Source organism: Podarcis filfolensis (genome assembly GCF_964270895.1).
Source record: "Podarcis filfolensis genome assembly, chromosome: 7".
Taxonomy (NCBI): Eukaryota; Metazoa; Chordata; class Lepidosauria; order Squamata; family Lacertidae; genus Podarcis; species Podarcis filfolensis.
Window position 1 is genome coordinate 58,495,763 of NC_139603.1, and position 13,298 is coordinate 58,509,060.

At 42.3% G+C, this 13,298-nt stretch overlaps 1 protein-coding gene across 3 annotated transcripts; it reads right to left on the reverse strand.

The window, feature by feature from the left end:
- Positions 1-246: 246 nt before the first annotated feature.
- On the reverse strand, positions 247-13,036 carry LACTB2 (lactamase beta 2). Of its 3 annotated transcripts, none has more exons than XM_083623432.1 (7): positions 12,904-13,036; positions 10,851-11,014; positions 8,421-8,547; positions 7,794-7,972; positions 5,983-6,131; positions 2,648-2,729; positions 247-485 (listed from the first exon to the last, which is right to left on the reverse strand). In XM_083623432.1, exons 1-7 carry the CDS (start codon positions 12,957-12,959, stop codon positions 442-444), a joined length of 801 nt encoding a protein of 266 aa, XP_083479558.1. In that variant the 5' UTR covers positions 12,960-13,036; the 3' UTR covers positions 247-441. The 3 variants fall into 3 exon arrangements, with proteins under 3 accessions (XP_083479558.1, XP_083479556.1, XP_083479557.1); XM_083623430.1 differs by lacking the exon at positions 12,904-13,036 and adding an exon at positions 12,521-12,682; XM_083623431.1 differs by lacking the exon at positions 12,904-13,036 and adding an exon at positions 12,521-12,680 and having other exon boundaries at positions 10,851-11,011.
- Positions 13,037-13,298: the final 262 nt, after the last annotated feature.

The window sequence follows — 13,298 nt, forward strand, 5'->3', positions numbered from 1 at the left end:
GTTTCCTTGTCCCCCCCCCCCAATGCTTAACATTCTTTAAAAGTGGCATGCTTAAATATTTATTTAAATAATGTATTACCTCAATCAAAGAGATATACAACAATTTTTAAAAGAAAAAATCACCACAAATAAAAATAATTTAAAATAGTTCTGCTATTTCACAAAATAAGACCGTAGACATGCCATTATTTAGACAGGAAGGCCTGTATAATTAAGAAATTCTAGTTAAGATAACACACAGTAATCTGTATGTGAATAATTGCACTTTATTCATTTTGCTGAAAAACAGAATTAAGTAACTTGGTCAAATTTTATGAATTTACTCTTGCTATGCTGAGGTACTCAAAATATCTTTTGCCAAAAATATTGTGTTAACAATTTGGTGCTTCTTTAGAGGGAGGGCACAAGAACATCAGCCTCACACTTATTTTTATGTTTTATCTATAAACTGCTTTTCCATCTGAAGCTGGGAGAATTTTCATATGCTGCAATAGAAGAAGAAAATATTAAATAAGCTGGTATCTGAAAACATTACCATTTAAAACAAAAGTTTTTTGACGCAAGACGTTAAGCAGAAAGTGATTTACAAGTACAACTTTAATCTCAAATGTTTTCTGTTAATATATAGCATCTTTCAAAGATTAGCAATTTGGGAATATGAACATTTTTTAAAAAACAGGAATCTGAATATTTTTTTAAAAGCCCATTAAAACTATTTGAATATCAGTGAGGTATTTAAGTATTTTGACAAGTTATCCTCTATTAAAGCTCCAAAATGCTGTTTTTCTAAATACCGTATTTTTTCGCCCTATAGGACGCACTTTTTCCCCTCCAAAAATGAAGGGGAAATCTGTGTGCGTCCTATGGGGCGAATACAGGCTTTCGCTGAAGCTTGGAGAGCGAGAGGGGTCGGTGCGCACCGACCCCTCACGCTCTCCAGGCTTCAGGAAGCTATCAGCAAGCCTGGGGAGCCCGCGGGACTTGCCGCAGGGCTCCCTAGGCTGTGGATAGCAGCCTGCCGTCCGGCGCACGGGGCGCCCTGAAGGAGAGCGCCCCGCGCGCCGGGCAGATATCCGCAGCCTGGGGAGCCCTGCGGGAGTTCCCGCAGGGCTCCCTAGGCTGCGGATAGCAGCCTGCTGCACAGAGCGCGGGGCGCGCTGAAGCAGAGCACCCCGCGCTTCGGGCAGACATCGGCCAGCCCCACAAGCTCGGGGGACAGCGGGAGGCGCAGCGCCGCCATCCCGCTGTTCCTCGACCTGGTTTGGAGGCTGGCGTGGGGAGAAGTGCGCTTCTCCCCAGCGCCAGCCCCACAAGCTCGGGGGACAGCGGGGAGGCGCAGCGCCGCCATCCCGCTGTTCCCCGACCTGGTTTGGAGGCTGGCGTGGGGAGAAGTGCGCTTCTCCCCAGCGCCAGCCCCACAAGCTCGGGGGACAGCGGGGAGGCGGAGCGCCGCCATACCGCTGTTCCCTGACCTGCTTTGGTTTCCCCACCTGGTTTTGGGGGGTAAATAAAGGAAAAAATTTTTTCCTTTATTTCCCCCCCAAAAAACTAGGTGCGTCCTATGGGACGGAGCGTCCTATGGGACAAAAAATACGGTAGCAGGAAGCTCAACATTTACAGTTCAGAGATGTTCTATGATTTATGATCCAGTGAATTCTCTTGAGCTTTCTTTTGATGCAGTATGCCCATAACCTAAGACTGAGTTGCCAATGAAGGCAGCGGAGATGAAAAAGTAAAGGCAGCATTTCCCCAATTCCATTGCTGGGGCGAGGATGCCTTTGTAAGCGCCCTTTTTCTTACCTGGGAGAGGAAGAGTGCTGGGGTTTTTTGTGCGCAAGCATATATATATATATATATATATATATATATATATGAGTTTAAGACTGCATATGCATGTGTGTCTGTGTGTTTGAAACAGAGTGCTGTGTGCCAGCATGTGTGGTGAGGATGCGTGTGATTGTGTGCTTGTGCTTGTGCCATCTGTATGGGTGGAGTGTGTATGTGTGCATGCGAGAAAGCACTGAGCACACCCACTACTGGCATATGACCCTCAGGAAGGTGACTGACAGTCAATGTAACCCTTGGGCTGGATACAGTTAGCCACCCCTGATTTAAATAAATAAAATATGTGTGTCCACAGTGCAGAACTATTAAAAAGGCTCTGTGCAGATCTGGGCCTCTGAATTCAAGCAAAACCTCCCAAAATATTTGGGAACAAAGAATTGTTGCATTAAAAACGCCTTATTGGCATATGCACAGCTATAGTATACAGTGGTACCTCTGGTTACGTACTTAATTCGTTCCAGAGGTCCGTTCTTAACCTGAAACTGTTCTTAACCTGAAGCACCACTTTAGCTAATGGGGTCTCCCGCTGCTGCCGCACCGCCAGAGCACGATTTCTGTTCTCATCCTGAAGCAAAGTTCTTAACCCGAGGTATTATTTCTGGGTTAGTGGAGTCTGTAACCTGAAGCATATGTAACCTGAAGCATCTGTAACCCAAGGTACCACTGTACAAGCATCCAATAGTACATTCCAGATCTACCTTCTGCCCACCCCTGGGCTTAGACACAGAAAAATTCTGGAAAACTGGATCATAAACATGCTGCTGGAAGACAACAGATGTGGGTTAAAGACAAAGCCACTTACACACTTTCCCTTCTTTTTCTAGTTTCTTCAAGTGATGGCCGAGGTTAATCTCTGCAGCTCTATGCAAGTGTTCAGGTGTGTCCTAGAGAAAAAATAATTAAAAACACATGAACCACACGTTTAGGAAGGAGTCTTATATACACTATCTGTAAGGAAGTTCAACTGGGATAAAAAAAGAAGAGTCTTATTTCTGAGTTGAGATGTATAAGGTTGAACTGTTAAATGGCAACACTATTAAAATGGCATCTTGGTAATTTCATTTCAGTCAGGATTTTAAAAAGTCACACAAGCACACTAATGCCAAGTTAAAGAACAGAACAGAGCCAAATGTTGAACTAATTAAAGCACTCTTGGGGGTTTCCATCTTCTTGACAAACAGATAAAGGAAAAAAGTGGTATGACTGCAGGACCTATTCATATATTTATTAGCAGGGAAATAAAGAACTGCTTAGGCTCACACAAGAAGTTTGTGTTAGCCCAATGTAATTTTTGACATTTATTATTATTATTTAATATATATTCATACTCCGCCTTTTTCCCTGACAAGACTCAAGGCAACTCCCAGGAAAAAATCAAGAACCGCTAAAAACACAGGAAAAATCCATAATTAAAATTAAAATACAACAGAATTAAAATTATATACAAATATAAAATATGTTTAAAACATACCAATAATTATAATAAAAACAGCACGACAACAGCCCTTTGATTAAAAGCAAACAATTCCCAAGGCCTGTGGAAAGAAATACTTCACCTGCCAACATGGACAGCAAGGAGGGAGCCAGTCTAGCTTCTTTAGGGAGGGAGTTCCAAAGTCTGGCAGCAGCCACTGAGAAGGCCATTTTTATATCCCTACCAAATGTGCTTGTGAGGGTGGTAAGACCAAGAGATGGGCCTCCCTGTAATGTTTCAAAACCTAGGCAGGTTTGTATGAGAGAATACGGTCTTTCAGATAGCTTGGACCTCAGCTGTGTGGGGATTTATAGGTCATTTCCAATGTTTTGAATTGTGCCTGGAAACAGACCAGTAGCCAGTGAAGCTGTTGTATCAAGGGAGTCATATGCTGCCTATAACCAGCCCCAGTCAACAATCTGGCTGCAGCTCTTTGACTCCTTTGAAGTTCTGAGCACTTTTCAAAGACAGCTCCACAAAGAGCACGTTAACAGTAATCCAAACAGGATATAGCTAAGGCATGTGTCACTCTGGCCAAATCAGACATCTTTTCTCCGAATAACTCCTCCCCACACCAGATCACGAACTGCTATTTAAATATTTCCCTCAGTTTCAGAAGCAGTAAGCGATCAAGCACTGGGAAGATGGGCAGATATAAAGAACCAAACACAAACCTGAAGCCTCCTTGGACTCACAGAATAAATTACACCATTATTTGGATTTGGGCTATTGTCATTATATTTATACTCCAGCGTCCTCCGCAATATCTGGTAATCATATGTATTATTATTATTTTATTTTACAGACTTGTGTGTGTTCATAGTATTAAGTACATGAGTGCCTTCATCATGTTAATGTTACTGTCCTCAAGCAGCCTGTGTGTGAGAGAAAGAGAAAGAGAAAGAGAAAGAGAAAGAGAAAGAGAGAGAGAACTGTGCAAATGTATTCTTCCCATAATTATAGTTATCAGATAAAAAACACCGCTGAGCTTCTGCTTTTCTTCCCTGGCCAACTGGTAGTGGACAACAGACTATGGATTGCTTGATATTGTGTTATTGTTTATATATATATATATATATATATATATATATATATATATAGTGGTTTTATATTTTGATTTTGTTCTGTGATCTGCCCTGAGACCTCCAGGTACAGGGTGGTAAGTAAGTAAGTAAGTAAGTAAGTAAGTAAGTAAGTAAGTAAATAAAGGGTCCTAGGCTGGGCTGCATGAATCCCAAGCCGGAATTAAGATTGCCAGAAGAAATATCAACAACCTCAGATATGCAGATGACACAACCTTGATGGCAGAAAGTGAGGAGGAATTAAAGAACCTTTTAATGAGGGTGAAAGAGGAGAGCACAAAATATGGTCTGAAGCTCAACATCAAAAAAACCAAGATCATGGCTACTGGGCCCATCACCTCCTGGCAAACAGAAGAGGAAGAAATGGAGGCAGTGAGAGATTTTACTTTCTTGGGCTCCATGATCACTGCAGATGGTGACAGCAGCCACGAAATTAAAAGATGCCTGCTTCTTGGGAGAAAAGTAATGACAAACCTAGACAGCATCTTAAAAAGCAGAGACATCACCTTGCCAACAAAGGTCCATATAGTTAAAGCTATGGTTTTCCCAGTAGTGATGTATGGAAGTGAGAGCTGGACCATAAAGAAGGCTGATCGCCAAAGAATTGATGCTTTTGAATTGTGGTGCTGGAGGAGACTCTTGAGAGTCCCATGGACTACAAGAAGATCAAACCTATCCATTCTGAAGGAAATCAGCCCTGAATGCTCACTGGAAGGACAGATCCTGAAGCTGAGGCTCCAATACTTTGGCCACCTCATGAGAAGAGAAGACTCCCTAGAAAAGACCCTGATGTTGGGAAAGATTGAGGGCACAAGAAGAAGGGGACAACAGAGGATGAGATGGTTGGATAGTGTTCTCGAAGCTACCAGCATGAGTCTGACCAAACTGCGGGAGGCAGTGGAAGACAGGAGTGCCTGGCGTGCTCTGGTCCATGGGGTCACGAAGAGTTGGACACGACTAAACAACAGCAAGTTCATATGCTTTGTATGTGGAAAGTCCAGGTTGAACCACTGGCATCTCCAGTTAGGATTGAGAAAAAACCCTGCCTGAAGGTCTTGAATACCATTGTTGCTCCGTGTAGACAACCCTGAGCTAGATGGACCAACAATCTTAACTAGAGATGAGGCAGCTTCTGTGTCCCTAATATTTTTGCTGGTATATCAGCTTAGGAAGCCTTGATCACATAGCAGTAATACCAGCATATTGTACAAATTGCATTTCCATGCTGCATCTTATATGCTTTTGCATATGTGACATATTCTTTATCGTTTAGCATTTTGTATGTTTAAAATGCAAGAGTTTGAAGATCTGCTTTTCCTGAAGAGGGTCTGCCAAAATAATTTTAGTTCTGGGGAAAAAAGGAAATTGATGAAATTCTTAATGTCCCAACAAAAACAAGAAAGTTTAGATACAGGACAGCTTCCAATTTGCCTTGCTACAGTGAACACATACACATGTCACTTTTTCCTTGTCATAGAAACTACGATGTTTGTGAACCATTCATTTTATTGTGACTGCTTCTACTAGCAAAATTAAACATCTTATTCCGAATTCAAAAGTAAGAGTCAGCTAGACAGCTACCTTGTATACCATTTTCACAAGTTCCTCTCTTGTAAGAGATTTCTCAGCATTCTCTTTCAAGACATTGAGGATTTGCTGTTCCCGTGCATTTCGGTGAGAAATGTACTCTTGAATTTTAGCTCTTGCCCCTTTAACTACTGGGCCATGTCCTGTAAGGGGGAAAAAGTGGTTAATATAGAAAAACTACAACAACAATACACATTTACAATCTCTACTTCTGCTGCAGTATTTGTTATTATGATGTTCAAAGCAAGTGGAATAGCTGTCACGTATGGTTCCAGTATCTTCTGATTTTGCTGTGTGTCTGCACCAGTAAGTTTAGAGGTATTATTACTTTCTCACCCTAGCAGTTGCATTAGATCACCACAACACTAAAATTCTGAAACAAAAACAAAACAGTTTAAGAGCAAAGCCTTTACGTTAATATTACTATGATTTCCAGTTTAGGGTGTCATCAGACAAAGACATACTCAGAGCAGACTCACTGAAACCATGTCTACTGATCTCAACAGGCCCACTTCCGAGTTCATCAGATACCACCCCATATCTTTAACATCTCTTCTATAGTCACTTTTAAGAACTGAACTCTGAATACAGTTAGGTCAAATGTGAAGAAAAATGTTGGCCCTCTAGTGGCCAAAGGGCTTTTCACAACTCAGACCATTAGTACACACCTACCCTAGGAAATGGTTGTGTGCTATCTATGTATGTGGCAATTTGCAAAGAACAGGTATCGCCAATTCCTACCTCAATGGACATAAACTAAAATAGACACTGAGAGACAAAAGAAGACGCGAGGGGGTAGCAGAGGTATCAGTAGGTTGAGGACTAGTATGTGATTACTTAAATTGCACATATTTTGGCTTAGTTATGTAGTGTGAGGCTTCCTGCAACAGGTGAATCTCAAGGAGGGACTTAAGGGAAGTGACTGCACGAAGGCATCTTGGGAGGCAGTTCTAGTCATAAGGGGCATCAAAGGAAAAGGACAAAGTAGTTGCAGAGATCAGGAGCTTTCTAGACAGCTGAAGGTATCAGGCACCTGGTTGGCCACTAAGAGAACAGGATGCTTGGCCTGATCCAGCAGGCTCTTCTTTCATTCAGTATGACATTTTGTCATCAGTAGTTTGAGCACTGCAGAGATTCCAATGGTAGATGTTAGCCAACAAAAAAGTTACCGAATCAGTCTGTGCCCATATATTTCAACAAGGACTCACAGATAGATGGCACCACACTGCATCTTCTCTATTTTGGCAGTTATATTTCATGTATCCTCTCGATAATTTTCAATAGATTCTAGGAAACTATGGGCGCTATCCAACAAAGTAGTTCTGATAGCACAAGGATTTCTATTTGCCAAGAGTGTTGGGGAGAAACTCAGAACAAATTTAGGGAATGAGAGGAGAGGGAATGCACAGCCAGAAGCCCTTGTGCTAATGGGACTATTTCACTGCATATTGCACTAAATGATTTGCAATAAGGCCCATAAATCTAGGATGCACTCTGGCAACATACAAGACTTTTTTAAAAATCAAACGTAGTGCAAGTTCAGGCAGCAATTTCAGCTTATTATGAATAGGTAAGCTAAGGCATCACAAAACACATTGTAAACAGGTTTCAAGAGACACAGGAGACCTTCTCTATGCTTGCTGTAACCTGCCATGAAAGGACAACAATCAACAGAAGGATCAGAGGGCTCTGGCGATGAAGAGCAAAGGATTAGGGATTTTGAACAACAGTTCTAGTCATAAGAACTGTACCAGAGGAGGTCAAGAAGTGATGTGTTATGAATCCAGGTCAAATGTGGAACTAACCAGGGTAAATTAAGTCAGCTTTCACTTCTAGTAGCTTTTCTAACGATTTCATGTAATCATAAAGGTCTTCAAACACTGCTGTTCCTTCTCCTAAAATGCAGTCACCAGAAAATATAGCATTTTCTTCTAGGAGATGTAAAGCCATGTGGTCATCTGTATGTCCAGGGGTATATAATACCCTGCAGATTGACAAAAGAAGATTATTAAACTCATATCTGACCTTTCCACAATAGAGCCCTCAAGGCATTTGACAACAAATACAAATACATATAAAAAGCATGAAACATGAAGCTTTAAGAATCTGTGGTAGAGTTAAAACCACTTGAATAAGGCAAAGGCCTATCTAAACATGAATTTTCATTTGTCTTTGGAAGTTAACAGAGACAGGCTTGTGTTCCTGCTAAAGGCACTTGTGATGTTTGTGGGACTTGGAAAAGCAGTCTTCCTGAAGAACCCAAGAACTCAGACAGGTTTGGGTCCAATCCAAACCCACAGATACACACAATTTTCCAAAATATATAGTAGATAATACCATGATAAAATACATAATTGTGCCAATATTAAAAATCTTGCACATGAAAGAGAAAATCTTCATACAGTGGTCAATGTGCAAAAGTTATCAGTTACCTCAGAGTAGCTCCCTCTGTCTTCAAAAGATCTCCATCTCTAAGGTATGTATACTTTTGCTTTCCTTCTCCTATTATTTCTTCAGAGTGTGGGTTACGTGGAAGTTTGCTTATGCGGTACTCAGAAGCTAGTTTTGAAAAGTAATGTGGCATTAAATATGTTTTAGAAGCAGCTTAGTCACACATCATTTAAAATTTTCTGAAAAATCACAGCATCTTAGTTTTTAAACACAAAAATAAAAAAGCAGCATTACTTTATTTTACATGTTGTAACATTGCTCCCAAAAGTGCATGCTGACATTGTTTTACAGACATTTGTCATATAAATTGTTCTTAAGAAATGAATGAAAAGATTCTGGAATGAAATAAGGATAAAGTGTGCCCCAGCAAATGCTTATAGGAGGAGAGGCAAATGATTCATAGGACCTGGGCTAACATTATCACAAGGCAATGGGCTGATCCAGGTATGAAACATGACTGCTTTTGTTTAGATGCTTGGGCCAATAACCCAGAGTCCGGTGTGTTTAGGAGACTCTTGCTCTCTTTAATGGAAAGGCAGACTGCTTCATCTCCCAATGGTGCATGTTCTGTAGCTTCCTGCTGAAATCCTGTAACTTTTCATATCACTCAGGCCTCTTCAGACTGGGGCTGGTTTTTGCAGGTGTATTCTGTAACACGTCATTGACTCAGTCATAGTGCAAACAAAAAATTTTTTTTCCTTCCAGTAGCACCTTAAAGACCAACTAAGTTAGTTCTTGGTATGAGCTTTCGTGTGCATGCACACTTCTTCAGATACAAGTTGCCTAGAAGGATCTGGCAACTTCTGTTTCAGTGTATCTGAAGAAGTGTGCATGCACACGAAAGCTCATACCAAGAACTAACTTAGTTGGTCTTTAAGGTGCTACTGGAAGGAAAAATTTTTTTTTGTTTTGACTATGGCAGACCAACACGGCTACCTATCTGTAACTCAGTCATAGTGCATCAGTGATGGATTTACACTGGATCAGCCACACATCATTCCAATTTGCTAGTTGTTCTGCAATGCTTCCCCGACACATAATTGCTGTCTGTAGGGGCACTCTTGCACGACAGCACAACAAACACTAGAATATGATTTTGGCAGGAATCTACAGGACCGATTCCAAGTGAAGCAGTTTGACCACCTCAGAACTTTTGCAGAAGCAAACAGTACTGAAAGCAGGATTGCATACAATTATCCTGGTACCATCATGAACGTAGATCAGGAATGCACAACAGAAAGAGCATCTGGAGAGACCCCAAATGTTCCCCACAGATGGCAATAATGCAGTAATGCTTGGGAACCATTGAAGAACTACTAATGAAATTATGTGTGGACTAATGCACTATGACTCTGTCAATGACATATTGCAAAAAGACACCTGTGAAAAACTCCACCAATCTGGAAGGGCCCTTGCCTTCCATGCACCCACACTGTCTCTTAGTTTTTCTTCTTCTTCTGCAGGTTAGGGGTAATGTTAAAACTAATGGCAACTTGGCGGCCATAACGACCAAGCAATGCCCTGCCAACAAGCTGCCCTATACACTTTACATTTGGGTTGAAAAGAATGGCATACATTTGGTAGTGATGGGTTGACAGATAAAGGATGTAGACGCACACACACTTAGTTGCCCAGGGCAACTTTCTATACCATTATGATGCTAACAAGAGTTTTTATGAGTAAGCATGCAAAGAAATGGCTTTGCAAGAGGTCTGGCCAATTTAAAATGCGCAAGTTAAATTTCCTGACTTTATAAGCATAGCAAAGCAGTCTTGTTTTCACTTCATGAGCTGTTTCCCATGAAACGTACTGAAACAATTAACAATAAAACATTAACAATAAACACATACAGTTAAACCTCAGAACTCGAACGACTCCATTGCCGAACGTTTCAGTTCCCGAATGCCAAAAACCCAGAAGTAAGTGTTCCGGTTTTCAAACAATCCTCGGAATTCAAACGTCCAAAGCGGCTTCCGTTTGAGTGCAAGAAGCTATTGCAACCAATTGGAAGCTGCACCTTGGAACTCAAACGTTTCAGAAGTCGAACGGTCTTCCGGAACAGATTACATTCAAGTTCTGAGGTTTGACTGTATTAAAAAAACAATTACAAATAGCTACACAGACTAATGTACTTTATAATGCAAAAACAGTTACCTTGCTGGTTTTACTTATAGCCTGTGAAGTAAACAATCAACTATGTAGAAGTTAGTTGCCAGCATTCAGTGTTTACCAGCAAGAATTTTATTAGACACTGGTATACAAGCCTTCAAATGTTCTTCCTACTTTATCTTTCTGCTATTTAACAGTATTTAATGTCAGATTAAAGTACTGAAAAACAGCTTGGATACATTTTGTATAAAAAACAGAATACAGACATTTTAGACAACAACAAAAATAATGAAACTGCTTACTAGTGGGAAAGTTTTTACAAATATCAGATATGCCTCCTGTGTGATCTTGGTGCCAGTGTGTTATTAAGATTTCCTGGATTGAGATGCTGAATTCGTTGAACGCTTGTTTCAAACAGCCAATATATTCAGGGACAGCTGGTTCTCCTGTATCAATAAGGATCCTTCTGTATTAAAGACAGAATCGCACCCCCCAAAAAAAGACACCATAACTGGAAAAGTCAAAGCACAATTAATAGAAAAGTAAGGTTGGATCCTAGTACAAAATGTCTGTGACATGGAAAGCAACATTTTCTTACTCCAGAACATCACTGCATCCTTACACAAGTGGGAATCCTGATGGATCATTTCTCAAAAATAAAGAAAGGTTCGCTCTTCTCACTTGGCAGGTCTTCTGCCTTTTTCACAACACCTGCAGCTGCTTTACATCTAATGACACCCTTTATCTCAGTACTCAGTGCATCTTGGCTGCAAGTCCTGAAATACCTGCTCCTTGCCCTGTAGGCCTTTTCTTACCTGGCCTGGGAAGGCAGGGCCCAGACTGACTCCAGCTACCAAAGATGAGGCTGCTGACCAGACTCTTGGGCTGCGATGTTGTTTGGGGTTTTTTGTTGTGGGGTGTGTGTGCGTGCGCACTGTTACTGTTTTTTTTGGTACAGTATCTTTATTTGAGATCTTGTCCTGGTTTATGTGGAAACTGTTCAGTTTGGTGGAATATTTTTTAATGTTTTGTTTGTTTATGACCACTTTTGTTATGTTGCAGTTATGCATTCTTCTCATGTTGAAAGCCACCACCTTGATAATGGTTTGAACTGTGGAAAGGCAGCATAGAAATAAAATGATGCCTGTCAGTATTCACTGACTGGCAGCAGCAGCAGAGATCTCATTGTGGATCTTTCCTAATCCTACCTGGAGATGCCTGAGGTTTGAACCTTGGAGCTTCTGCAGGCAGTGCATGCGCAATACCAACTGAACTTGTGAAACATGGGGGGCTCACTACATAAATGTGTGTGTGTGTGTGTTTGTGTGTATTTATGTGCTCACAAAGGTATGTATGCGTGGGTGGTGCTGTGGTGTAAACCACTGAGCCTCTTGGGCTTGCCGATCAGAAGGTCGGCAGTTCGAATCCCGCAACGGGTGAGCTCCCGTTGTTCTGTCCCAGATCCTGCCAACCTAGCAGTTCAAAAGCACGTCAGTGCAAGTAGATAAATAGGTACCGCTGCAGTGGGAAGGTAAACTGTGTTTCTGTGCGGTTTCCGTCACGGTATTCCGTTGCACCAGAAGCAGTTTAGTCATGCTGGCCACACGACCCGGAAAGCTGTCTGTGGACAAACGCCGGCTCCCTCGGTCTGAAGCGAGATGAGCGCTGCACCCCATAGTTGCCTTTGACTGGACTTAACCGTCCAGGGGTCCTTTACCTTTACCTTTTGCACTCACACAAACACACATGTATATGTATAGATACACACATGCCTACTCTGATGAGGAAGAATCCCCACCTGTTGAATTTCTGCCTGCCTATGCAGCTATTACGGGCAAAGGAAGCCCTGCCCATGAAACAGTTATCCGAAGCCAGCTCAAAATCGCTACTTTAGCACCAGGGTAAAAGGGAACTATAAGCCACTCTCTTCCGCTGGTCCCTCCTGGGGAGGTCGGCGGGGGCTGCTACGTACCTGGGGCCGGTCCCTACCAGGTAGGTGTTGGTGCCCTGCAAGGTCATCGGCCCCGGGTTGCAGCCCAGCACGCGGACCACCCGCGACGACAGCCTCTCCACCCGCGGCAGCACAGACACCATCTTCGCGGCGGGGCTTCTTCCAGCGGCTGAGCGGCCGAAACGTAGAGATAGGAATTCTGCAGAGGTGCTACCGCTAAAGAAGCAGCTTCCTGGTTACCTCCGACACTACTTCCCACCCGCCTCCCTGGGCAGGAGTGAGAGCTTATAAGAAACCCCTGGGTTTTAGGGTAGATGTGATGGGTGTGTGTGTCTAACGCCCAGAAAGAAAGAAAAAGCAGCTGCATGTTCATGCACTTTCAAAACGCAGGCTTTCTTACGAACCTTGTTTTCCTCCCAAAGCGTTTGAGCGTTTTAGAGATTGCAGCTAATATCGCCATATACTTGGAGAACGGGGAGATGTGGCGGAGATAAAGCGGCTTTTGACAGCCCCTGCAGTGTAGGGCAGCATATATTGTAGCTTAGAGGTGGGGCTGGTTTGGATTTCCCATCCAAAAGTCGCTGACACAAAACTCTTCTCAGAGCGCAGGAAAGATCAGGCGAGCAACGTCCCGCGCGGAATAAGAAGACCTAAGTTGGAGCACGAATCCTATCTTCTTTGTTGTTTTCATTCGTGAGGGGGAGGAGGGAAGGGAGATGATGACAGGTACCGCTAAAATCCTAATTTTTCTGTCACTTCAGCTCTGACGGTGAACAAAAATGGCGTCGAAAACTAACCC

What these genes read in the sequence shown, in the direction of transcription:
- LACTB2 (XM_083623430.1), bottom strand. Translation starts at nt 12,642, where the DNA reads ATGGTGTCTGTGCTGCCGCGGGTGGAGAGGCTGTCGTCGCGGGTGGTC. An exon ending in CTGGTAGGGACCGGCCCCAG is followed by an intron (nt 11,015 to 12,520) that starts GTACGTAGCAGC and finishes TCTTTAATACAG; the next exon opens with AAGGATCCTTATTGATACAG. An exon ending in ACAGAGGGAGCTACTCTGAG is followed by an intron (nt 7,973 to 8,420) that starts GTAACTGATAAC and finishes GTCAATCTGCAG; the next exon opens with GGTATTATATACCCCTGGAC.